This window comes from Brachycentrus maculatus, unplaced genomic scaffold (genome assembly GCF_059751285.1).
Source record: "Brachycentrus maculatus isolate JH-2025_06_01 unplaced genomic scaffold, ASM5975128v1 h1tg000633l, whole genome shotgun sequence".
NCBI lineage: Eukaryota > Metazoa > Arthropoda > Insecta > Trichoptera > Brachycentridae > Brachycentrus > Brachycentrus maculatus.
Window position 1 is genome coordinate 200,150 of NW_028281369.1, and position 26,820 is coordinate 226,969.

Here is a 26,820-nt window from a genome sequence, read left to right on the forward strand (position 1 = left end):
CGCCTCGTCAAAAACTTGAGCCGGCAATTTCTAGAACATCGAAAGCCATCCATTCCCGTTTCACAATGTTCTTACATTAAGCGCGTCATTTTGTGCCAACGACTAGTATTAAACAAGTGTGTCACTTTGTGCCAATGACAGTTTTTTTTTTAAATTAAGTATATCATTCTGTGTCACGGACAGTTTTCCAACTTAACGTGTCATTCTGTGCCAATGACAGTTTTTAAGTTAAGCGTATCATTCTGTGCCAATGACAGTTTTTAAGTTAAGCGTATCATTCTGTGCCAATGACAGTTTTTAAATTAAACATGTCACCGACATTTTTTTTTTCTAAATTAAACTCGTCAGTTTGTGCCAATGACAGTTTTTAAAATTATATATATATGTCATTGACAGTTTTTAAAAATAAACATGCCATTCTGTGCCAATGACAGTTTTTAAATTAAACATGCCATTCTGTGCCAATGACAGTTTTTGAACCAAGCATGTCATTCCGAGCCAATGCCAATTTTTTAATTAAACTCGTCATTCTGCGTCAATGACAGTTTTTAAATTAAACATGTCATTCTGCGTCGATGACAGTTTTTAAATTAAACATGTCATTCTGTTTCGATGACAGTTTTTTAATTAAACATGTCATGATATGTCAGAGACTTGCAAGTCAAAGTGTGGAAAGGATGCTGTTACACAATAAAAAAATCATTTCATCATTATTTTTATGCCTTTTCATCCGACACCAGTAATTTGTACTTTTCATCAACCATTCAATTTACAATTTATTTTAGTTGCATCCCTTTGAAATGCCGCAATTCTTCTTCTCATCATCTTTATTCGCGCCATACGGTTCATAGGGCGGTCGATTGACTGGACCATTAGCAATAAGAATACCAGTCCAGGGTGTATTAACTAAACATACAAGTGAAAAAAATCACTTAATATTTTTTTACAAATAAATCAGGAATACCCATTTTGTTTTCAAAATTGATAATACATTCTTTGCCATGATTTTTTAATAAATATAATTTTTTAATTAAGATCATTTTTCACCGGATGATTTTTGAATAAAGTTAATTTTTCACAGGAAGTTTTTTGAATAAAGATAATTTTTCACATGACAATTTTTAAATAAAGATCATTTTTCACCTGTCAAATTCTGAATACAAGTTAATTTTCAGCAACAAAGTCACATTTTTTGAACATCAATTAAAATCTGATACTTTATGTTGAAATGATTCTGTCATATTGTTGGGTAATATATCCAAGACCAAACACGGTTATTGGATTGAATTCTACTTTTATTTAGATATATATGATAATATGTATGTAGTATAACACTTTGTGGAGTGTTTGATAATGTCTTAATAAGACTAAACGCTTCACATATTATCATATATATGTAAATAAAAGTAGAATTCAATCCAATAACCTTGTTTAAATTTAGGATATATTAGCCAACAATCGTCCGCCTCCGTAGTGTAATGGTCAGCACGCTCGGCTACCGTTCTGGAGGTCCCGGGTTTGATTCCCAAGGGGGGTAAAATAAACAGAAGTGATTTTTTTCACTGTCATATTTATTCAATATTATCCTGGACTGGTACCTGAAGCGGAGGGCTGATCACCTTTCCTTCATGTGTAAACGATCAAGATAACACTGGGTTTATATGACGCAGTGCCCTATGCACCATTGGGGTGCGGATAAGGGTTTTATTATTTATTATTAGCCAACTATTCAATACGGAATTCTTCCAACTGTCTGCAGTTACAATAAAAGCGATTCTGTCATAATTTATAATTAAATTTCTACCTGCGTGTTTTTACTATTTTTCAATCTCACTTTGAATGAAATGTACAAATTATTACGTCGATTTGAAAAGCGCAACGACCCGTAATTAACCTTTCAATACTGAATTACTACAATCGTAAATTCCAGTCTGACACATCTCAAAACAGACGAGAAATTCCTCCACCTTTTTTGACAAACTTACGAATATCGCACGCTCGAGTAAAATTTAAACATCGATCAAATAAACAACTGCCATTCGGCTTTCCGATACATTTTCAAGCGAATTTCCCGCTGAAATATGCGGACTCGCTATCCTGTAGGGAACAAACACACATTTACCCGACAATATAAATAAACAATCACTTTTTACACAGTTTATGCGGCAATCGCACAGAAAATCACAATTTTTTTAAACTTTAAAATGTCAAAACGCGTCCTTAAACCGCGCGGTTACTTTTCAGTGTCCATTGCACTATTAAGTCCGTTTTTTTTTCATTAGAAATATGATCAATTTTGACAGCCGACATATGAGTTTCTTGTTTTGGGAACAAATCATGTCTTGTAGCGATATAGGCGTGCCGGTTAACGTGCCGACCACCGCTGAGGTGTTATGGTGGCTTGGAGCGACCGCCGTCTGTACACACACTGTATATTGATCATCGTCCAAAGTAGGCCGTGAGACAGCTGTCGAGAAGCATGCGGTCTGCCTGCCTTTGTTATAGCCGTCATTAGACTCTGTGTCGATCTTCTTTGTGATGACGGTGACTCATAGGTATATTGATCATCGTCCAAAGTAGGCCGTGAGACAGCTGTCGAGAAGCATGCGGTCTGCCTGCCTTTGTTATAGCCGTCATTAGACTCTGTGTCGATCGTCTTTGTGATGACGGCGACTGGTAGGTATATTGATCATCGTCCAAAGTAGGCTGTGAGACAGCTGTCGTAAGGCATGCGGTCTGCCTGCCTTTGTTATAGCCGTCATTAGACTCTGTGTCGATCTTCTTTGTGATGACGGCGACTGGTAGTTATATTGATCATCGTCCAAAGTAGGCTGTGAGACATCTGTCGAGAAGCATGCGGTCTGCCTACGTTTGTGATAGCCGTCATTAGACTATGAATCGGTCTTCTTCATGATGGTAAATGATCATCATCCAAAGTAGACTGTGAGACAGCTATTGAGAAGCATGCGGTCTCTCGGTATTGTAAATCAACTCCTGCTTTTATGAAATCCGTTATACACTGATTGGACTTTGAATCGATCTTCTTCTTCATGACGGTGACTGATAGGCATATTAATCATCTTCCAAAGTAGGCTGTGAGACAGCTGTTGAGAAGCATGCGGTCACTCGGTATTGCCATCATTACACTGGTTAGACTCTGGATCGATCTTCTTCGTCATGACGGTGACTGGAAGGTATATTGATCATCGTCCAAAGTAGACTGTGAGACAGCTGTTGAGAAGCATGCAGTCGTATATCGACTCCTGCCGTCACTTTACCAATTAGACTCCGGATCGACCTTCTCCTCCACGACGTCCGGCGGTCTCCACGTCCAGCCGTGTCCCTTCACGTTAACCGGCACCGCACTGCAGGCGGTTGCGCGTACAAGAGCCGGGAGCATAAGGCCACTGCGGCGAGGGAGCTGCGCTCTACATGCGGCTAGGGGCTAGCGGCTAGTGGTGGGGGTAGGCGTGCAGCGAGCGCTGTGCCGGCGTGTGCCGCCCGCCCGCGACGCCGCAGCCCACGCAGCACCAGTGCGCGGCCTTGAGCGGCGGGTAACACCACAGGCACGGCACCAGCAGGCTGAGCAGGGCCAGACCGACCCACCTGGACAGAGACACGCGTCAACCAACCATCCAACAAGGGAGATACAGAACAGTGTAGTACTTGCGGATAGCTTACCTTCTTTTGTAGCCCTCATCGTTGGAGTTGCAATCGCAAGGATGGGCGCCGAATTCTCCTTCCGCGTCCGCCATACAATGGTACAGCATACACTGCAACACATTATTTTAAAAATGAGGTCTCTTAAAATCTTCCTACTCTTCCTACTCTTCCTACCCAGCGCGGCGACTGGCGGTGGCCATCCGATAAGCGAGAGGCCGGAAATTGGATCAAATGAAGGAGTAATCTAATTGTCTCGCTCTCTCCTTGTGATAATACTACATTATTAGAGTGAAACAAATAACATGTCTCTATCAGACAAAAATAAACGTCCTGATGCATGGAGAACTTGCGGTACTGACTGATTGTGGCTTTCATCAAAAACAAAATTTTCATATTTTGAAACGCAGAGTCAATAGCTCTTATAATATTAAAGCTGTGGAGTTAAAATTCATATGTGAGAGATTTCGATATTCATATATCATAGTCATACAGGAGAAAGTGACCAAGTGCATTTTTTACCAAAACATGATTATTTACTATTTAATATCTTACTAGCTTAATATTGCCCTGAAAAAATCCCATTGCAATTTTAAACTTAGAAGTATAATATGTTAAAAATGACTAACTGCATTGATGTTTATTTTGTTGCCAAGCAAAAGTGACTTAAATGGCCCTCCTGAACATTTTACGTTTTGTTAGTTGGTCACTTTCTCCTGTACGACTACGATATGAGGGATTTCGAGCAGCTACCCGCTAGTCACATCTCTGGCGTACAATCCGAGTTACCTGGGCGCACTGTATTCCCGTGGACGCGTTGATGCAGGACTTGAAGCAGTCCGGGGCGTACTGACAACTGCCCGGCCTGTTGCTGTTCTCCATGTACCACTCCTGACAGTGTCTGCAAACGAACATCACATTATTAGGATATTTATACACAGTACACTACCTACTAATTAAACGGATCTGCGATGCGAAGTGATGGGGCAAGTAAACAAGGCTGCAGCCATTTCAGGATGCCTGAAAAATGCTATATGGAAAAATCCTGAGATAAAGATCCTACCAAGTCAACCAAAATTCATTTTTAAATCAAGCCTGCGATATGTGCAATGTAATGCTTAATGAAATAGGCATCAATAATGTTTACAACATTTTGAATGTGTCCAAATACTTGTAAACAAAATCTGGATTATCTCCAATTACAGGAGTTATTTTCATATTATATAAATAATATGAAAATAATATAAGTAATATGAAAATAACTCCTGTAATTGGAGATAATCCAGATTTTGTGAACAAGTATTTGGACACATTCAAAATGTTGTAAATAAATTATCTGGTCAAATTATAAGCTTAATAATAAAAATGAAAATGGTATTTTCTGGCGTTTCTCATGTGTGTGATTATAATCCAGGATTCGGATCTCACATACTAATAAAAGAGTTTCTGCTTAATAAAAAGCTTCTTTACATCTCACCAATAGATGTCTCTAGTGAAGTTCTAGTGATTCAAGAACAAGGTTTCTAAATTGGTTCATATATATAGAACTTCCAAGAATTTGAGTAGTGTGGTTGTCAATAATGGGTAGAATTGGTGAATGTTACACGTGTGTAAAGTGATCACTTAAACCAGCCTATGACGGTCGTCAGCCCCGTAAATGCCCAGACTTCCATATTCTTCTTCATCTTTGATGAGATGTCAAAAAATAATCAATAATGTTTCTCTTAATACGTTTAAGAGAAATATTGTTGATGTATATCTGACTAGTTGATAAAGAAAATTTCTATTATTTGATAAAAACATGTAATGTAAGATTTTTATACAGTTATACTTTTATGTATATGACAGTTTATTTATATTTTAAGATTAATTAAGTGAAAACCTCTGATTGGAATGTTATTTTTTTGTATTTTATTATATTATGTCATTTTTGTTGCGTGCTGACCATTACATTACCTCCGTAGTGTAATGGTCAGCACGCTCGGCTACCGTTCTGGAGGTCCCGGGTTCGATTCCCAAGGGGGATAAAATAAATATAAGTGATTTTTTTCACTGTAATATTTATTATATATATTACCCTAGACTGGTACCTGAAGCGGACACTGCGTTTATATGACGCAGTGCCCTATGCACCATTGGGGTGCGGATAAGGGTTTTATTATTATTATTATTATTATTTGTTAAATATCCTGTTGGTTTTCCAATAAATAAATAAAAAATATTATTTTTACCTTTTGTGCCGGCCTAGTTTCAATGTCAGAAAAGAAGGAATTATCCAATGTTTTTATATGAATTTACATACCAATCTCTTTATTGAGATCAAAACTGTTCACAATTATTAAATCCCGTCGCCAGCGGTCCGCAGGGGTAAAAAAGTACCCGTCCGAAATGTGTTGATAGATGAACGACTGACCTGCACTTGAGCCTAGAGTTGTAGCCCTCCAGTATAGGGTAGGGCTTCTTGTCTCCGCTCAGTGTCGGCTCCCCGTAGGGCCCCGGAGGACCCCTTTTCTTCAGTGAAGATCCTGCAGATTGTACATGACATTTTCAATCAGATCTATATAAAGCCAGGAATATTGTGAATGAGTATCGTAGTTGAACAACAAAATAATAGAAAATATAAAAATGTTCTAGTACACAACTATGATACCCGCTTTACCCACAACGAAGGGTTGATGGTCCCAAGAGTAAATAATAAATATGGGAGTAGAACCCTTGATGTTGAGTAACCAGCGCATCGAAAGGGTCGAGAGTTTCAAGTATGTACTTGGGAGTGTACGCGACTGAAAATGGCAGCCTTCAAAAGGAACTGGGAGTGCGATTAGGACTCGCTGGGTCCGCATTTAACAGTATGAAGGCTGTCTGGAGATCGGATTTATACTCGGTGAAAACCAAATGCCGCCTATACAATGCCTGCATTGCTCCTGTTCTCTTATACGGCTGTGAAACATGGCACCTTACAAAGGCCCAGAGCAGCCGTGTACTAAGCTTTGAGAACAGGTGTTTGCGGAGAATCTTAGGCGTGCGGTGGTTTGACTTTGTGAGGAATGAAGAGATAAGGCGTAGGACGCAGCAAATCTTGGTCACAACTGTCGTAAAAAAAAAGCGATTCAGTTGGCTTGGCCATGTACTCCGCATGCCTCCTGAGAGCCTTAATCAAGCTTGCCTCTTTTACAAGGCATCAGGTTCGCGCCGCCCAGGACGACCACTGCTGACAATTCGTCGGCAGTTCTCGTCAGAACTTCGCGACGCGGATCTGACTTGGGAGGATGCAAGGGAGCTGGCAGCCGACAGAAAAGCCTGGAGACAGTTTGTGGACTCCATATGCTCCACCTAGGGAGCGGATATGGTTATTATTATTATTATTAGAACACTTCAATATGTATATAATTCCGAGCATTACTAATTTCTAATTTTTCCAAATTTATCTAAACAGAGACCGTTTTATTTACATGTAAAATTTCTATACCCGTTGATTTATAATAATTATGGTCTTCAGATAAAAGTTGATTAGCAAATTCAGGATTTTTTTATTATAAAGGCACCTTAAGGTGGAGACTGACCGGAGCATTTCGTCGTAACGTAAGTCGTTACGATGCGAGCATTCAGGCAGTCAGTACACCGAGCCAAGCGCTCCATCCATAGTTTTGGATGCGCGGTGATGCTCGCCGCGAGCGATGTTATGACGTTATGTTACGACGAAATGCTCCGGTCAGTCTCCCCCTTTAGATGTTCTTTGATTCTGATAGTGAATTTACGCGATGTTATTCCTATGTAAAAGGCTGGACAAATTTTACATAAATGTCATACCAAAATAATTTTGTTACAAATAGTAGTCACAAATTAGTGTTTATTAAAGTGATATTACACAAAGTGAACGATAAATGATAAGGAGAGTGTTATTGTATAATATTACCCTGGACTGGTACCTTAAGTGCAGGAGTGATCACCTTGCCTTCATGTAAGTAAAGATCAACATAACACTGCGTCAATACGATGCGTTGCCCTGTGCGCCATTCGGTGCAGATAAGAGTTATAAGTTTAGCTTTTGATGTTAGGCTTTTAACGTATATCTGTCAAACTAACAAGAAGTTTGATGGATAAAGCCGATGTTTGAGGATGCGATGGTACTCACCGGAATCTCTTCTTTGCAGGGCACTTTGCGAGGGAGATCTGTCTGAAGAAACTGTGACCAAACCACTGCCTAGGGTCGGGTATACATACTCTGGCACCTGCAAATCAAACCGATCAACATTTTCAATGCTATAAAATAATTCAACTAAACAATAATAAGTTAAAAAATGGGTCTACATGAATTTACTTGGTACATGCAAAAAAAAATATGTCTATGGGAATTTCATTTTTTTCATTCAAACCCTTGTCTGCACCCCAATGGTGCATAGGGTAGTGCATCATATAAACACAGTGTTATCTTGATCGTTAACACACGAAGGAAAGGCGATCAGCCCTCCGCTTCAGGTACCAGTCCAGGGTAATATTGAATAATTATTAAATTGAAAAAATTACTTATATTTATTTGACCCCCCTCGGAATCGAACCCGGGCCAAAAACGATTTTGTAACTAAAAATTTGATGACTGATTTGGACTAAGTTTGAAAATCGTTCTTATTCAAAGTCTATATGGTGAAAAGCTTGTATCACGTCAAGTTTTGATGTTACAGTTATATTATTGTTTGTATGGACCCCATACGTTGAAACCGTAATAGTGGTTGGTATCTAGACATGCTTTAGTCTAAGGTCTAAGGGATTCAAAAAAAGTATCTATAATTATGGAGTAACAGTGGAAATATATTAACTTATTAATATTAAATATGATAGCATTATATGTTTATATTTATTTATATATATAAATATATATATATATATATATATATGTATATATATATATATATATATATATATATATATATATATATATATATATATATATATATATATATATATATATATATATATATATATATATATATATATATATATATATGTATATATATATATATTTATATATATATATTTATATATATATATATATATATATATATATATAATAAATATATTAACTTATTAATATTAAATATGATAGCATTATATGTTTATATTTATTTATATATATAAATATATATATATATAAATATATATATATATATATAAATATATATATATATATATATATATATATATATATATATATATATATATATATATATATATATATATATATATACATAAATAATAAGATAAACTTTAGTCAATATCAGAATTAAAAATATCCATAACTAAAAAATCTGACGTGCTACATTTTTTTTTGCTTTCGTTTTTGAATTCAGCTATGCAAAGTGCATAAAGATCAGGTATTTTCATGCAAGTATTCAAGTATTTGGAGAATTTTTTGACATTTCGCTCACTCCTTTCAAGAAAGTCATGTCTCAAAAATCGTCAATTTTCAGTTGTGCATGTTTTCGGAATGCCCAGAAAATGTACTACATCCCAGCAAAAGCGGCATATTTTTAACTTAATATTTACCCGCTACAGGGTAGAAAGTGTTATTTTTGCATTTAGAAGAAAATGTACTGTTTAATTCTTTTTTTAAATATACTAAATATTTTTCAAATGGAGAAAAAACGTTCAGGTTTTACCTAAAAAGATCTGTTGCACAGTAAAAAGTTCTATAAGTGGCTTGATATTTATTTTTAATACATTGTATTATATTTTTAAACTTTAAAAACAATCTCCTGAAAAATCAAGTTTTTTCATATACTTATGACGTTGTTGAAAGGAGTGAGCGATATATGTATTTAATTGTAATCAAAACCAAAATCATGAGTTTTCTATGTAAGAACACCTTTTTACGGTGAATGTGGAAGTTTTCTGTATATTTATAATTTGCCAGTATATTTAAAAAAATGTTTTTTACGCGCCAAAGAAAGAACCAAGTTTTTTGATTCATGACGTTGTTGAAAGGAGCGAGCGATATCTCACCCGAATGTTTGACTATCCTATCTGCAGATGAGGACAATCGTACCTGGGTGAGCTGGACGTAGTAGTTCTCGGCGTTGAGGGGATCCTCCACAAACATGGGAGGCTCCTCGCTGCACGATCCGGCCAGTTTCTTCTTCAGCAACAGCTCTCGGGCAGACGCGGACAAACCTGAACAAAAGCAAACTTGTAATACCGTAATGTTAGTATATGGCCCGGAGATTACTATAAACTCCAGGTAACACAAGGATCAATGTGGAACTGGGCTGGTCATATGTCGCTCACTCCTTTCAACAACGTAAAATGTTCAGGAGGACCATTTAGGTCACTTTCGCTTGACAAGAAAATAAACATCAATGCAGTTAGTCATTTTCAACAAGTCAATATATTATACTTCCAAGTTTAAAATACTTTGGGACTTTTTTCAGGGCAATATTAAGCTAGTAAGATATCAAATAGTCAATGATCATGTTTTTATAAAAAATGCACTAGGTCACTTTCTCCTGTATGACTGCGATATATTGCTCATTCCTTTCAACAATGTCGTATATCAAAAAACTTGATTTTTCAAGAGATCGTTTTTTAACTTTGAAAATATAATAAAATGTATTAAAAATAAATATCAAGCCACTTATTAAACTTTTGAACTTTTTACTGTGCAACAGATCGTTTTAGGTAAAACCTGAATGTTTTTTCTCCGTTTGAAAAATATTTTGTTTTTTTAAAAAAAATTAAACAATACCTTTTTTTCAAAATGCAAAAACAACACTTTCTGCCCTGTAGCGGGTAAATATTAAGTTAAAAATATGCCAATATAGTATATTGCTGGGATATAGTACATTATATGGGCATTCCGAAAACATGTACAACTGAAAATTGACGATTTTTGATATATGACATTGTTGAAAGGAGTGAGCGATATTCGCAATTTTAAATTAACAAATAAGGGTTTTCGCGTGCCGAAATAGGAAGTAATTTTTTTTGTATATATATGTTGTTATTCGGAATGCCCAGATAATGTTCTATATCCCAGCAAAAGCGGCATATTTTTAACTTAATATTTACCCGCTACAGGGCAGAAAGTGTTGTTTTTGCATTTTGAAGAAAAGGTATTGTTAAATTATTTTTTTTAAACTAAACATTTTCAAATGGAGAAAAAACATTCGGGTTTTACCTAAAAATATCTGTTGCACAGTAAAAAGTTCAATAAGTGGCTTGATATTTATTTTTAATACATTATATTATATTTTTAAATTTTAAAAATGTTCTCCTGAAAAATCAAGTTTTTTGATTTATGACGTTCTTGATAGGAGTGAGCGATGTATGATACCACCTCTCGTGACAGTTCTTTGTGAACTATCACGGATCCGGTGTCGGATAGGTCCTGACCCAGGCTCCTGCAACATGATCATAGTGTGCAATATGTGTGTGACTCACCAGACAGGTGGAATGGAGCGGGGGGTACGGCGGGGGCAGTGGTGACGGGCGGGAGGGGGTGGCGGCTGACGCTGCGCGAGGTCGTGGAGTTCTCCGAACTAGAGCGCGAGTCCGACGGCAAGTTCAGGCACTGGAGAAATGGAAACATAGCAGTCACAAGGGATACGGGTAAATTTCACACAAAAGTAATATACATACATAGCATATTTATTTAAACTTCATGTACAGAAAAGAAATAAGTACATTGGCGAGCTTATTGCTAAAAAGCAATATCTTCAGACTAACCAAAAACAGACTAGTGATATTGATCAAAATGTTTGACACCATATATCGCTCACTCCTTTCAAGAATGTCATAAATCAAAAAACTGGATTTTTCAGGAGAACGTTTTTAAAGTTTAAAAATATAATACATTGTATTAAAAATAAATATGAAGCCACTTACTGAACTTTTTACTGTACAACAGATCTTTTTAGGTAAAACATGAATGTTTTCTCTCCATTTGAAAAATATTTAGTATATTAAAAAAAAAAAAGGTTTTGATTACAATTAAATACATATATAGCTCACTCCTTTCAACGTCATTTATCAAATAACTTGATTTTTCAGGAGATCGTTTTTAAAGTTTAAAAATATAACACAATGTATTAAAAATAAATATCAAGCCACTTATTGAAGTTTTTACTGTGCGACCGATCTTTTTAGGTAATTCTCCATTTGAAAAATATTTAGTATATATAAAAAAATAATAAAACAATACCTTTTCTTCAAAATGCACAAACAACACTTTCTGCCCTGTAACGGGTAAATATTAAGTTAAAAATATGACACTTTTGCTGGGTTATAGTACATTTTCTGGGCATTCCGAGAACATACACAACTGAAAATTGTCGATTTTTTATATATGACGTTGTTGAAAGGAGTAAGCGACATGTCCAGCCCCCATCTGTGCTCCTCTAGCAGCTTCACGAGGATTTAGATGAACACGGGTTGCGCCCAGAGATGCATAAAGCAAACCCACCTCAAATATGTTGTCGTCTTCGTCTTCTTGTGGAGCTGGATTGTGTTTTTTATACGCGTGAAGCGATGGCCACGCCCCACCCAGACCTATAAAAAAAGGAAAAAAAATTATAAACAAGAAAATTCAACCCATTTGAACACTATCTGTCCATTGTATTTTCTCTTGTTGGGTAATATATCCAAAATACAACATGGTTTTTGGATTGAATTTTACATTTATTTATGTATATGTTAATACGTGACGCGTTTCGTCTTCTTAGGACATTATCGTTTGATAATGTCCTAAGAAGACGAAATGCGTCACATATTAACATATACATAAATTAATGTAGAATTCAATCCAAAAAACCGTGTTTTTTTTTGGATATATTACCCAACAATTCAATATGTAATTCTACCAACTGTCTGCAGTTACAATAAACAAGTATTATCTCTTCCTTGGAATCTCCTCAACCTAAAGGTGGAGACTGACCGGAGCATTTCGTCATAATATAACGTCGTAACATCACTCGCGGCGAGCATCACCGAGCATCCGAAACTATGGATGGAGCGCTCGGCTTGCTGTACCGACTGCCTGAATGCTTGCATCGTAAAGTAACACGAAATGCTCCGGTCAGTCTCCACCTTAATAGCATTATACCCTGTTCATTCCACTCTTCCATTTCACTTCTCAATCATGTACAAGCGCTATCTGTCAACCGATTGCAAATACCCAGATGAGGCTCAAACCTTGACCACTTTTACTACAGTGGAGTCCCTGAAATCCTTATTGTGGCTGTGGCCTGTTCAGATTAGCCGAGAAATTTGTAATATAGTATATACATACATAGTATTGTATATACAAATTCGTTTGAAAATTCCATAACTAGGCGAAACAATTGTCACATTATTAATTTTTTATGTTTTTGTTAATAAAACACAACTTAGTAGACTCAAAAAATCTGTGTTTGATTTAAAAATTAATACATAAATATACATAGTACTTCACGCTACATTTCAATCTAATATGTATTGCAGTACTTGAGTAGCAATACAAGTAAATTACTAAATACTTTATTAACTTTTCTATAATTTTTAATCCAAATTATTCTGACCCTTATCCGCACTCAATGGCGCATAGGGCACTGCATCACATAAAAGCAATGTTATCTTGATCGTTACCTGCACTAAGGCAAGGTGATCGCTCCTGCGCTTGAGGGACCAGTGCAAGGTAATATTGAATAAATATTAGAGTGTAAAATCGATAATATTTATTTTCAACCCCCTGGGAATCGAACCTGGGGCGTCCAGCACGGTAGCTAAACACACTAACCATTACACCATGGAGACGGACAGAATTATTAAGAGGAGACAGATTAGGTTATAAAAAATAATTAAACCGCCTCCGTAGTGTAATGGTCAGCACGCTCGGCTACCGTTCTGGAGGTCCCGGGTTCGATTCCCAGGGGGGGTCAAATAAATATAAGTGATTTTTTCACTGTAATATTTATTCAATATTATTACCCTGGACTGGTACCTGAAGCGGAGGGCTGATCACCTTTCCTTTATGTGTAAAACGATCAAGATAACACTGCGTTTATATGACGCAGTGCCCTATGCACCGTTGGGGTGCGGATAAGGGTTTTATTATTATTTTATTATTATATGCCGTAGAACGGGGCTACTTGAACTTTGATGTGTTACTTGAGCCCAGTACAAAAAAAATATTTAGATCTGTATTTGGTCTACAATAATGAACGTATCGACATGATTCATTGTTTCCCTGACAGGTGACACTTATTGTTACGATACGTTCATTATTGTAGACCAAATACAGATCTAAATATTTTTTCGTACTGGGCTCAAGTAACACAAAGTTCAAGTAGCCCTGTTCTACAGTGATAACATTAGCAAAGACTGAAGAACACATAAATGTGTTCTTCAGTCTTTGCTAATGTTATCTTGCAATTTTTTTCTTCAAAATCTTTTGCTCAGATTTTCGGGTTTCCACTGTAGTCTGTTTTTGGTTGGTTGGAAGATTTCTCTCACATTAATATGTCCGTTAATATACGTACGTGGTTTGATAAATAAATAAATAAACTCACCATGGAGAAATCCAGTGTATGCGCAACCAAATAGAAAGCACATTAGATAAATTAGTTCATTTATAAAATTTCTCTAGCATATTATCACAACTCCTATTAATTTTATTAACCCTATGCCTGATTTCCCTATATCATATCGCTCACTCCTTTCAAGAACGTCATAAATAAAAAATTGTCAATTTTCAGTTGTGCATGTTTTCGGAATGCCCAGAAAATATACTATATCCCAGCAAAAGAGGCATATTTTTAATTTAATATTTACCCGCTACAGGGCAGAAAATGTTGTTTTTGCATTTTAAAGAAAAGGTATTGTTTATTTTTTTTTTTTAATAAACTAAATATTTTTCAAAAGGAGAAAAAACCTTCAGGTTTTACATAAAAAGATCTGTTGCAAAGTAAAAAGTTTAATAAGTGGCTTGATATTTATTTTTAATACATTGTGTTATATTTTTAAACTTTAAAAACATTCTCCTGAAAATCAAGTTTTGAAAATCAAGATTTATGACGTTCTTGAAAGGAGTGAGCGATGTGTCGCCTACTTTCAAAATCCGCCAGATCCGTGTAAGTTGATTTTGCAAAAACAGCAAAATTCGCAGGGTAACATATATCTTTAAAAGATTTGTCTATCTTTAGAGAAAATATTATGAAATGGAGAATTTTAACATTTAAAAAAAAAAAACAGTTTTTAAAAAAATACAAGAGACTCAAACCAATAATTAAGTCATCTTAATTTTTGACCTATCCCCGCTGTCTGATTGGCCGATATGGGTCAAAAGGCAAGTTCCATGAATATAGCGAAATTTGAAATACAACGCTGTTTTTAAGTATTTTTTAGCAGGGTTTTAGAGTATATAGATATTTTAAATAATAAAACCCACATTTGGCATTCCGATAGAGTATTTATTTTAAAATCTTATAAAATTGGATCTGGCGGATTTTGAAAGTAGGCGACACATATACAAGCAAAATAATGGGTCTTTGCGGATTTGCCCGTACCTAGTACCCTGGCGAAGAAATAACTGATTTAACTGTATTATTTCATGAGGTAATTGAATGTATTCTCGCAGGGCGCTTCTATATGTATGGACTGTAATGACTATGTTTGCAAGGAAAATTTACTAAGTATTGCTGTTTTTTGCGTATATGGGATACTAAACCGGCCTACTTAAAGCCCTGTAAATTGCCCAGCCTTCCATATTCTTCTTCATCTATGTTGAGATGTCATAAAATGAGATAGTTTGTCATCGTTGAAGCGATGGGAGTATCGGGAGATCAGGATTGGGGGTCGGGGCGGATATTCACCGTCCAGGAGGTCTTCTATGGCGGTCCGCACGCCGCGGTCAAAGGCGCGCGCGTCGGCGGCAGTCTGGAAGGTCAGCCCGAAGCGCTTCTCGTCCGTGAGCCAGTGGTGGAATGTGGGCATCACCTTGTTGTACTGGAAGTCCTTCTTGATGGTGCACTGCAACACCACCTGACCAGAGAAAGACGCCAATCAATTTATTATATATTCAACTTCGACTCTTCCTCCACGGACAGCTCCTTTGCATCCTCCCAAGTCAGATCCGCGTCCCAAAGTCCTGACAAGAGCTGCTGACGAAGTGTCAGCAGTGGTCATCCTGGGCGGCGCGAACCTGATGCCTTGTATAAGAGGCAAGCTTGATGGCGGCTCTCAGGAGGCATGTGGAGTACATGGCCAAGCCAACTGAATCGCCTCTTATTGACGACAGTTGTGACCAAGACTTCCTGCGTCCTACGCCTTATCTCTTCATTCCTCACAAAGTCAGACCATCGCACGCCTAAAATTCTCCACAGACACCTATTCTCAAAGCTTAGTACACGGCTGCTCTGGGCCCTTGTAAGGTGCCATGTTTCACAGCCGTATAAGAGAACAGGAGCAATGCAGGCATTGTATAGGCGGTATTTTATACATATAGGTTAAATATTTTTGAAATGCATAGTTAGTAAATGCATTTTTGTTTTTAATTTAAAATATATGGATAAATTTTTATAAATTCACGTTGAAATATTGTCGTCAAATGTAAAAAAATTGAGAAAATTAAAAAAAAAAGTAAAAGAACAGACAAATTATATAAAATATGTAGCATAATTCAAACGATGAATGCGGTAAAATGGTGGATAGAAACGATAGATGCGATCTATTTTCTATGAAATGAATTCGGGGTAGAAGAAATAAACGACACATCCGGGAAAACGATTATTCAAGGAACGATAGACAGAGGTTTCACTGTAATAATAAAAATTTAAAATCTCATGACTGCCCCCGTCAGGACAGAGTCCCGGGTGACGCACTCACCGACTGATCGTTGATCCTCTTGCCGTAGATGAAGTACTCAAACTTGGGCAGCGCGCCGCGCTCCGTGTTGGTCTCCGTGCTGGAGGAGTCGGGTCCGCAGCCTCGCTGCCCGGGAGGGTCCGTCTGGGTGCTGCTGCCTACCAGCTGGAATCAGAGACATTACACTATTGAGCATGCTCCGATTGCATATTTGATTTTATAACGAACAATCCACTCAACGTCATAATAGAAGAGTACATGTCGCTCACTCCTTTCAAAAACGTCATAAATCAAAAATCGTTCATTTTCAGTTGTGCATGTTTTTGGGATGCCCAGAAAATGTACTATATCCCAGAAAAGAAGGCATATTTTTAACTTAATATTTACCCGCTACAAGGGAGAAAGTGTTGTTTTTGCATTTTGAAGAAAAGGTATTGTTTAATTATTTTTTTAAATATACTAAATATTTTTCAAATGGAGAAAAAAAACCTTCAGGTTTTACCTTAAAAGATCTGTTGCACAGTAAAATGTTGATATTTATTTTTAATACATTGTATTATATTTTTAAACTTTAAAAACGTTCTCCTGAGAAATCAACTTTTTTGATTTATTTTTTTTTTATTTTTTTTTTTTATTTTTTTATTTTTTTTATTTTTTCGTTTGATTTATTTATTTATTTATTTATTTACGGTTCACAAACAATGAAAAACATATTACAATAAACGAAATACAGTGCAATACAGATAGTTTTGATGTTTTTCATCAATTACATGGGAACACAACAAGCTTACAGAAACAATAAAGGTGCAGGTTAAACACATATATAAACAATAGTAATTTGGTGGAAAAAAAAGGGTAGTAACAATTAAAAGTAATAAAGTAAGAAAAATAAAAATAAAAATTAGAAGTAAAAATAAAAAGTGAAATTAAACTACGCTACATAAGGTATAAAATTCAAGACTCCACCAAATTGGTGAAATCAATTTGAAATTGATTTCACCAATCCGCTAATAGTCCTCTTGTATTTCTCCGTGCCATCATTAAATATGTCGATGGTCACATTATCAGTATTTTCTAAATTATTATACAATCTTAGCATCCTAGAAATGGAGTTAAAGTGTGCCATATTATTGTTATATACTGTGAGAGAAAATGTGTTGTGCCTCCTTAACCGCCGAGAGGGAACATTCATTGCTATCTTCTCAACACAAAATGCTGAATCAATGTTACCATGGATTATATTATAAAGATACATTAAGTCTGCAATTTGTCTCCTGATTTCCAATTTGTCAATATTGAAATATTCTAGGCGCTTCTCATAACATAACAGAGTTCGGCCTAGGTGACATTTAAATGTGAGCATACGAAGAAATTTTTGCTGCACAGACTCAATCATATTTACATAAGTCAAATAATTATTATTAGATTAAAACCAATATTTTTAGCTTTTCCACTTTTTTTATTTGACCAGCGACCGGGTTTCGTCGTTACCGACATCATCAGACTGGACTAGCTAAAAATATTGGTTTTAATCTAATAATAAATTAAAAATGCAATTCCATCACAAAGTGTCAGTGGATAATATACAACTTTTTTGAATTATGACGTTCTTGAAAGGAGTGAGCGACATATGCACTAGAGACTATGGCTCTTACAAAGATAAATGCAGAGAAGCTCAGGAAAGATCCATGCTTAGTTTTAGCCTGAGGGATAAAATAAAAAATGAAGTTACCAGGAAAGAACCAAATTAGAGGATATCATGGATCGCATGGCAAAACTCAAACTATGTTGAGATGTCAAAAATGTATAAAACAACTCCTGGATACACTCAAAATGTTGTAAAATAATAATGATTCGTGCATTTGTATGGTGAGACCCAGAAACAAATTAATAAGGCTGCAGTTATATCCGGATGCCTCAGAAACTCGGTGTGAAGAACACATGAGAATAGAAAGTAAAATGAAAATATACAAAACATGTGTTCGACCAATAGCCACTTATGGGATTGAGGCAAGAGCAGATACTTCTAGAACAAAATCTCGACTTCGAACCCCCGAGATGAAGACTCTCCGATCCATAACCGGAAACACATTGCGAGACCAAGTAAGAAATATGTACCGACATCCGGAGCATGTGTAAGACGGAGGATATCGTGAGGCGGGGACGACAACAAAGGCGATACTGGAATGATCATGTAAACAGAATGTCAGATGACAGACTTCCACGTATCGCCCTTCAAGGAATCCTAGAAGGACGCAGACCCCCAGGCAGACCTCCGAAAAGATGGAAAGACATCCCAAGAGCTACAAGCTGAGGCACAAACAGAAAAAGAAGAAGAAGAAGCATTCCCCACATTGGGAAACACTGGGTTAGAGTGTCAAATTGCATTTAACATTTTTACATCTCTCAGTCTACTTTCATTCTTTTACAAACTCACCTGTTTGAAGGGATTCCCCTTAGGCTGTGTCGTAGAGGGCTGTTGGGAAGCGCTCGAGGAGGCATGGCGGTGTCCTTCACACAAAAGGGTATCCAAATTACCCAGACCTGGAAATACACGGCACAAAGGTCAGACACAGTGCAAAGGCAATGGGGTACAAGCAAGTTTTTCAAAAATTACAAATGACTCAACCTTCCCAGAAAAAAAAACTGTGAAAATATGTTTAACCCATTGAGTTTTAATGAAGATCTTATTTTGAAAATTTGCAGGTTATTTATTTCCGATAATTTGAAAATTATTATTTTAATTTTTGTATTTTTAAAAAAATATTTATTAATGTAATGTACATTGTAATTGGCTGTGCTAACATGTACATACAAATTGTAAAAGAAAAATGTTTATTTTTTACCACTTGAATTATATTTATTTTATTTTAACGACTAGACCCAAAGATGGAAGCATCTGTAGCTTCTGAAACTAGTCGTTAAAATAAATTTAATATAACTCAAGTGGTAAAAACAAGTGTTTTTCATTTACAATTTCATCATGTCTTACCACAAAGTGAATGCCGGAACAATAAATAAAATACATTTAAATTTAAATAAATAAATTAACCATTCATTTTGGTTGTTATATGAATATTATTGAGTATATTACTCACTCCTTTCCAGAACATCATAAATCAAAAAACGTGAATTTTTAGCTGTGCATGTTTTCGGAATGCCCAGAAAATGTACTATATCCCAGCAAAACCGGCATATTTTTAACATAATATTTACCCGCTACAGGGCAGAAAGTGTTGTTTTCGCATTTTGAAGAAAAGGTATTGTTTAATTATTTTTTTAAATTTACTAAATATTTTTCAAATGGAGAAAAAACATTCAGGTTTTGACTAAAAATATCTGTTGCACGGTAAAAAGTTCAATAAGTGGCTTGATATTTATTTTTAATACATTTTATTATTTTATTAAAATTAAACGCATATACCACTTTAATGAGTTTTATTTATATATACGACTAGTTTCGAAAACGACAGATATTTTCATTTTCTGGTACAAATTAAATTAAATTGAAATTCAATCATGTCATTCTACAAAGTTAATGCCGAATCAATAAATAATACATTTTATTATATTCTAAAACTTTAAAAACGATCTCCGGAAAAATCAAGTTATTTGATTTATGACGTTGTTGAAAGGAGTGAGCAATATGCACTCCGCACTCGTAAGAAGCAGGCCTGAGTGTCTTATATTATGGTCTATCCGTCTGGCTTGCTGTTGTGTTACTTTATTCAGCAAGCATCTAGACTCCCCAGGCCTGCTTGATACCCCTTTCTTCCGATGAATCCCCACGCCTGCAGCATCACATCTCAGCCCATGCCGGTCACCTATAACGCCCAAAGAGCTAGAGGATACTCACTGTGAGTGGGGCGCTTCCGCACCATGACATTGGAGAGACCCCCGCCGCCCAAGGGCACCCAGCCCCCCGTGCCTTCATCCCGACACATCACCTGCGCACGCACTCGGACCAACCAATCACTGCAAACAACAAAAAACCAAGTAAAACAACATACCAATAGCTAACATAAAAAACCCTGAGATGAAGGTTGGCAGCAAAATGAAGATTGGCAGCAAAATCAAGATTTACAAAACTTGTGTCCGACCCATCATGACGTATCGAATCGAAACTAGTGCGGACACCGTTGGCACAAAAAAGGCGCTTAGAGTGCCAGAAATAAAGACTCCAAGAAGCATATCCGGCAAGAGTCTTCGAGATAGAATAAGAAACGCCAGGATCAGGGAAATATGCGAGATCCAAGATGTCGTTAGGTGGGGAAGGCAACGAAGGAGACAATGTTATGCGCGTGTGAGAATGGAACCATCCAGACTCCCCCACATCGTACTGTACGGCCAACTCCATGGTAGACGACCACCAAAGAGATGGGTCGTTAGCTGGGAATCGACATCGCAGGAGGCTAATCCCTCTTAAAAACAGACCACAAGGCCTACAACAAGATGAAGAAGAAGAAGGAGATCAATAGCTAATGTCAATCTAATAATACTAGGAGATCTCAATATTGACATCCTGGAACATGGACACACCAAACAAATCAACTACAGAGAACTGGTCGGGTTGTGGTCCCGTGGTTAGTGTCGCGTACTCTTGAGTCAGAGTTTCTCAGTCCAAACCCACTCTGCCACAATTTGATACCAATTTCTTAAAATGAGCCGCTTAGGCTCACAGAAATACAGTAGAATCGCGATATAACGAATCGCGATATAGCGAAAAATGACTATATTATTCCCTAAAACCAGTTTTTCATGCAATAGTTCATACATTTATAAAACAAAATCCCGTTAATATGTGTAACAAAATCACTTTTGTATAAAATTGAAGTATTTTTGTAAATAATAAAAACACAAATATTTAACGTTTTTAAATAAAATAAAAAATATATATATTTATTTTTTATTTATTTTTATTTAATATTAATCCATATTTGTGAACAAATATTTGGACACACTCAAAATGTTGTACATATAAGATGTTGTTGATCTTTTAAGAGAAAATGTGAAAAAAAGAGATTGCCTCGTTTAGCTAAAATGGCTTCAAACTCTTAGCTGATTATTTTAGAACATTTGTATGAAGATTGGATACAATTTTGTACAATTGATGCTTCGAAAGACCTTGTTTACGTTGGGGCAATGTCAAAAAATATTATTTTTAAATAAATTCACTACTCACAGTGCCATTCATTTAGTAATGGGTTTATGGTTTAGAGAAAATTGTCAGCTAGGGTAACAATGGTATTAATTGTGGTAGAGTGAGGTCGAACCAAGAAACTCTAAAACAAAGTCTGGACACCAACCAAGTGACTTTTTTTAAATTTAACATAAATATAAATATTTTTAAAAAATAAAAATATATTTTATATACATAAAAATATTTTTTCAATATATATTCTAAAAGACATACGAAAAATGCAATATATATATATATATATATATATATATATATATATATATATATATATATATATATATATATATATATATATATATATATATATATATATATATATATATATATATATATATATATATATATATATATATATATATATATATATATATATATATATATATATATATATATATATATATATATATATATATATATATATATATATATATATATGCGTGAAGAGACGTACGGCTTCTAGCGCTGCCGGACGCTTACTGAATTCTGTGATAGCGAGTGAAATCTTAACATATTGTCCCTATAGTCAATTATATTATGGTAGTTAGAAGATATTGCTTCCTACTAATAATCGATCAATGTAGAAATGTTACGTACAAAAAGTTTTAAAAAAATACATTTAAAAAATAAAAACAAAATTGTAGTATTAATTTATTTTTTCAATATTTTTTTACACTCGGCATAGATGAAGAAAAATATAGAATTATGAATAGTTACAGGGCTTGCGACCTGTCATTGGCTATTGTAAGTGATCACTTATATATATGGGCAACATTCACCACCATCCTGCCCATGATTGACAGCCACTACAAGGAGGTGAATATTACTATATTATTAATAATACAAGTATAAAAGTGATCACTCAAACCAACCTACAAAAGGTCGTACGCAATGTAAAATACTTAGACTTCCATATTCTTCTTCGTCTATGTTGAGATGTCAATATAAATAACTCCTAAGTGGACAAACCCAGATTTGTGAACAACGATTTGGACACATTCAAAAATTTTGGCAATTATCGAGTAGATTACAAGGCATGTTTGTATATTATATTGAGGGGTATTACTACAACATTGCCGTTGAAATGCGTTCCCTCAGACGAATGTGTGGAAAAATCGTTGTATGACCTGATTAAGAATCAAGATTTTTTATTGATATCTTGACGTAGATAAAGAAGAATGTGGAAGTCTGGGCATTTACAGGTCTTACGACCTGTCATAGACGGGATTAAGTGATCTCTTTTACACACGTGTAACATTCACCATTCAATCCATGATTGACACCACACTACTCAAATTTCGGAAGTCATATTTATGCTTCAATTGAAAACGTCTCGCCACATCTTCGGCACCATCTATGGTCGGAATTAGTAAGTTTTTTTTATTAGCAGAAACCTTCATGAAATGTATGTAAGATTCCTACATATTCTTCTTCGTCTATGTTGAGAAATCAATACTTTACAAATAAATATATAACTCGTAAGAGGAGTAAAAAAATAGATTTTGTGAATAAAGATTTGACCACACCCAAAAAAATATATAAAAGAATATAATATCACTGAGAGCTTTCGCCTGTAAAAGCATCTTCAAAAAAGCCTCATTAAAGAATATCGCATACATCGATAAAGGTCTCAATATAGCAATATTACTTAACATAAAATTCAACAGATGACGCTCCAAACTCACGCGTGGACGTTATATCTAGCACATGTTAAATAAAACTTCAAAAAACCAAATATGTTTTTTCAATCACTTAAAAAATCGAGCATGTTACAGCGTGTATTGATCTCTTAAACCAGCCGAGGACACATCATTGGCTCTGTAAATGTCCAGACTTTCATTTAAATTGATATTTTTTTTAAATGGAAAAATTTATTTAATATAATGTTTTTTTTTTTTAATTCCTATCGTATTTTATTTGAAACAATTTTTGCCCATTACTCAAAGGTATTTTTTTGGTCATATATATTTTAGAATTAAAACAAGGAGTGTCGGAAAATTTGCTATAAAAAATATCGAAAAAAAATTCAAACAAATAAAAATTTTATAACGAAATTTATTTCTTTAATATATATTGAAATATTAAATTTCTTTAATACTTCAATATTGAAGTTTGAAAAAAACTGCATTAAAATTTTATTTTTAAAGATAAAATATGAATTTAAAATTATTTTTTTAGACATTTATATTTTAGAATTAAAACAAGGAGTGTCGGAAAATATGCTTTAAAAAAATGTCGAAAAAAAAGTAAATCAAATAAATATTTTATAACGAAATTATTCCTTTCATAGTTCAATATTGAAAAGTGAAAAAAACTGTTTATTTAAAATTGAATGTTTTTTTTCAAAAGATAAAATTTGAATTTAAAATTATTTTTGCAGTCATTTATATTTTAGAATTAAAACAAGGAGTGTCGGAAAATATGCTTTAAAGAATGTCGAAAATAAAGAAAATCTAATATTTTATAACGAAATTATTACTTTAATATTTAAAATATAATGCTTTTCAAAAGATAAAATATGAATTTGAAATTATTTTTGTAGTCATTTATATTTTAGAATTAAAACAAGGAGTGTCGGAAAATATGCTTAGAAAAATGTCGAAAAAAAATTAAAACAAATAAATATTTAATAACGAAATTATTCGTTTAATATTTCAATATTGAAATGTGAAAAAAACTGTGTATTTAAAATATAATGTTTTTTTTTCAAAAGATAAAATATGAATTTAAAATTATTTTTGTAGTCATTTATATTTTAGAATTAAAACAAGGAGTGTCGGAAAATATGCTTTAAAAAATGTCGAAAAAAAAGTCAATCAAATAAATATTTTATAACGAAATTATTACTTTAATATTTCAATATTGAAATGTGAAAAAAACTGTGTATTGAATTTTTTTTTAAAGATTAAATATGAATTGAATTTTTTTTTGTCATTTATATTTTAGAATTAAAACAAGTAGTGTCGGAAAATATGCTTTAAAAAATGTCGAAAAAAAGAAAATCAAATATTTTATAGCGAAATTATTACTTTAATAAATATTAAAACAATATTGAAATGTGAAAAAACTTTGTATTTTAAATATAATGCTTTTCAAAAGATAAAATATGAATTTGAAATTATTTTTGTAGTCATTTATATTTTAGAATTAAAACAAGGAAAGAAAATATGCTTTAAAAAAATGTCGAAAAAAAAGTAAATCAAATAAATATTTTATAACGAAATTATTACTTTAATATTTCAATATTGAAATGTGAAAAAAACTGTGTATTTAAAATATAATGTTTTTTTTTCAAAAGATAAAATATGAATTTAAAATTATTTTTGTAGTCATTTATATTTTAGAATTAAAACAAGGAGTGTCGGAAAATATGCTTTAAAAAATGTCGAAAAAAAAGTCAATCAAATAAATATTTTATAACGAAATTATTACTTTAATATTTCAATATTGAAATGTGAAAAAAACTGTGTATTGAATTTTTTTTTAAAGATTAAATATGAATTGAATTTTTTTTTGTCATTTATATTTTAGAATTAAAACAAGTAGTGTCGGAAAATATGCTTTAAAAAATGTCGAAAAAAAGAAAATCAAATATTTTATAGCGAAATTATTACTTTAATAAATATTAAAACAATATTGAAATGTGAAAAAACTTTGTATTTTAAATATAATGCTTTTCAAAAGATAAAATATGAATTTGAAATTATTTTTGTAGTCATTTATATTTTAGAATTAAAACAAGGAAAGAAAATATGCTTTAAAAAAATGTCGAAAAAAAAGTAAATCAAATAAATATTTTATAACGAAATTATTACTTTAATATTTCAATATTGAAATGTGAAAAAACTTTGTATTTAAAATATAATGTTTTTTTTTCAAAAGATAAAATATGAATTTAAAATTATATTTGTAGTCATTTATATTTTAGAATTAAAACAAGGAGTGTCGGAAAATATGCTTAGAAAAATGTCGAAAAAAATTTAAAACAAATAAATATTTAATAACGAAATTATTCGTTTAATATTTCAATAATGAAATGTGAAAAAAACTGTGTATTTAAAATAATTTTTTTTTAAAGATTAAATATGAATTGATTTTTTTTTGCCATTTATATTTTAGAATTAAAACTAGGAGTGTCGGAAAATACACATAGAAAAATGAGTTTTTTTTAAACAAATAAATATTTTATAACGAAATCAATCCGTTAATATTTCAGTATTGAATATGAAAAAAAAACTGCGTATTCAAAATTTTTTTTTTCAAAAGATAAAATATGAATTTAATACTTCGTCGTTTTTAAGGTGTAGATTTCAAAAGTAATAAAAATATATCTATGAAAAAAATGTATTGAGATACATTGCACATTTAAAATAACAGATTGATGATATAGAATGAAGAAAATAATAAAAATGTCGGGTTAATTGCGAAAAACGTGGGTGAAAATCTGCTTCAAGATTGAAAAATGAACGAAAACATCGCCAACATCCATTCATGGGAGTACAAGGTGAAAAAAATAATATACTTCTCGAATTTTGGAAGAAAAATGTCGATTCGTGTAATAATTAAGTATCATTCGATCAATTAAACTCGAGTGGAGAGCACAAACACCGCAAAATCGGCCTCTGATACGGTGAAAAAAGCCATACGAGATATTAAATGCAAAGTCTTTATGAATGAAGCAAGTAGCCTTGGTCATTGATTGAAAACGCCGTCATTGTGCACACGCCCGCCCAACAGTCGAAAAACACGCGAAAAAACAGGAAAATAACATTTAATCAAATAAACGAAATGTCACAATGTGATTTTAATGAAGCAAGCGATGAAAAGAGTGATAGAAAATAGAGTCTGGCACGTTTTGGAAAATGAGAAAATGGCTGGATCGGGGAGTGTGCTGCGAAAAGGGGAAGGTTTTGACATTTCTCGGAGGGTAATAAACGGGCTACTCACTCTTCATATGCCTCTGTCATGATTCGACACGTCGAATATTCTAGTTTTGGCCCGCCGTCGCACTTGTTTCACCATTTTTAAAGCATAAATACATCAGTTTTCACTTTGATAATGTCTTCGCCTTCGGCCCTTTGTCGGGCCGGAACGCGCCTGCGTCGGGAGAACGGCGGCGGCCTACTCTATTC

At 34.0% G+C, this 26,820-nt stretch overlaps 1 protein-coding gene across 3 annotated transcripts; it reads right to left on the minus strand.

Annotated features, from left to right (window-relative positions):
* Positions 1-320: 320 nt before the first annotated feature.
* Spred (Sprouty-related protein with EVH-1 domain) lies at positions 321-26,820 on the minus strand. Of its 3 annotated transcripts, XR_015838873.1 has the most exons (14): positions 26,636-26,820; positions 20,348-20,466; positions 18,929-19,035; positions 16,513-16,656; positions 15,501-15,669; positions 12,116-12,201; positions 11,095-11,224; positions 9,704-9,828; positions 7,796-7,892; positions 6,074-6,185; positions 4,450-4,561; positions 3,682-3,773; positions 2,741-3,606; positions 2,268-2,615 (listed from the first exon to the last, which is right to left on the minus strand). XR_015838873.1 is itself a non-coding variant. In XM_088274111.1 (13 exons), the coding sequence occupies exons 1-13, from the start codon at positions 26,653-26,655 to the stop codon at positions 3,453-3,455; spliced, it is 1,416 nt and encodes a 471-aa protein (XP_088130237.1). In that variant the 5' UTR covers positions 26,656-26,811; the 3' UTR covers positions 321-3,452. The 3 variants fall into 3 exon arrangements, 2 of the variants coding, with proteins under 2 accessions (XP_088130237.1, XP_088130236.1); XM_088274111.1 differs by having other exon boundaries at positions 321-3,606; positions 12,116-12,150; positions 26,636-26,811; XM_088274110.1 differs by having other exon boundaries at positions 2,268-3,606; positions 26,636-26,815.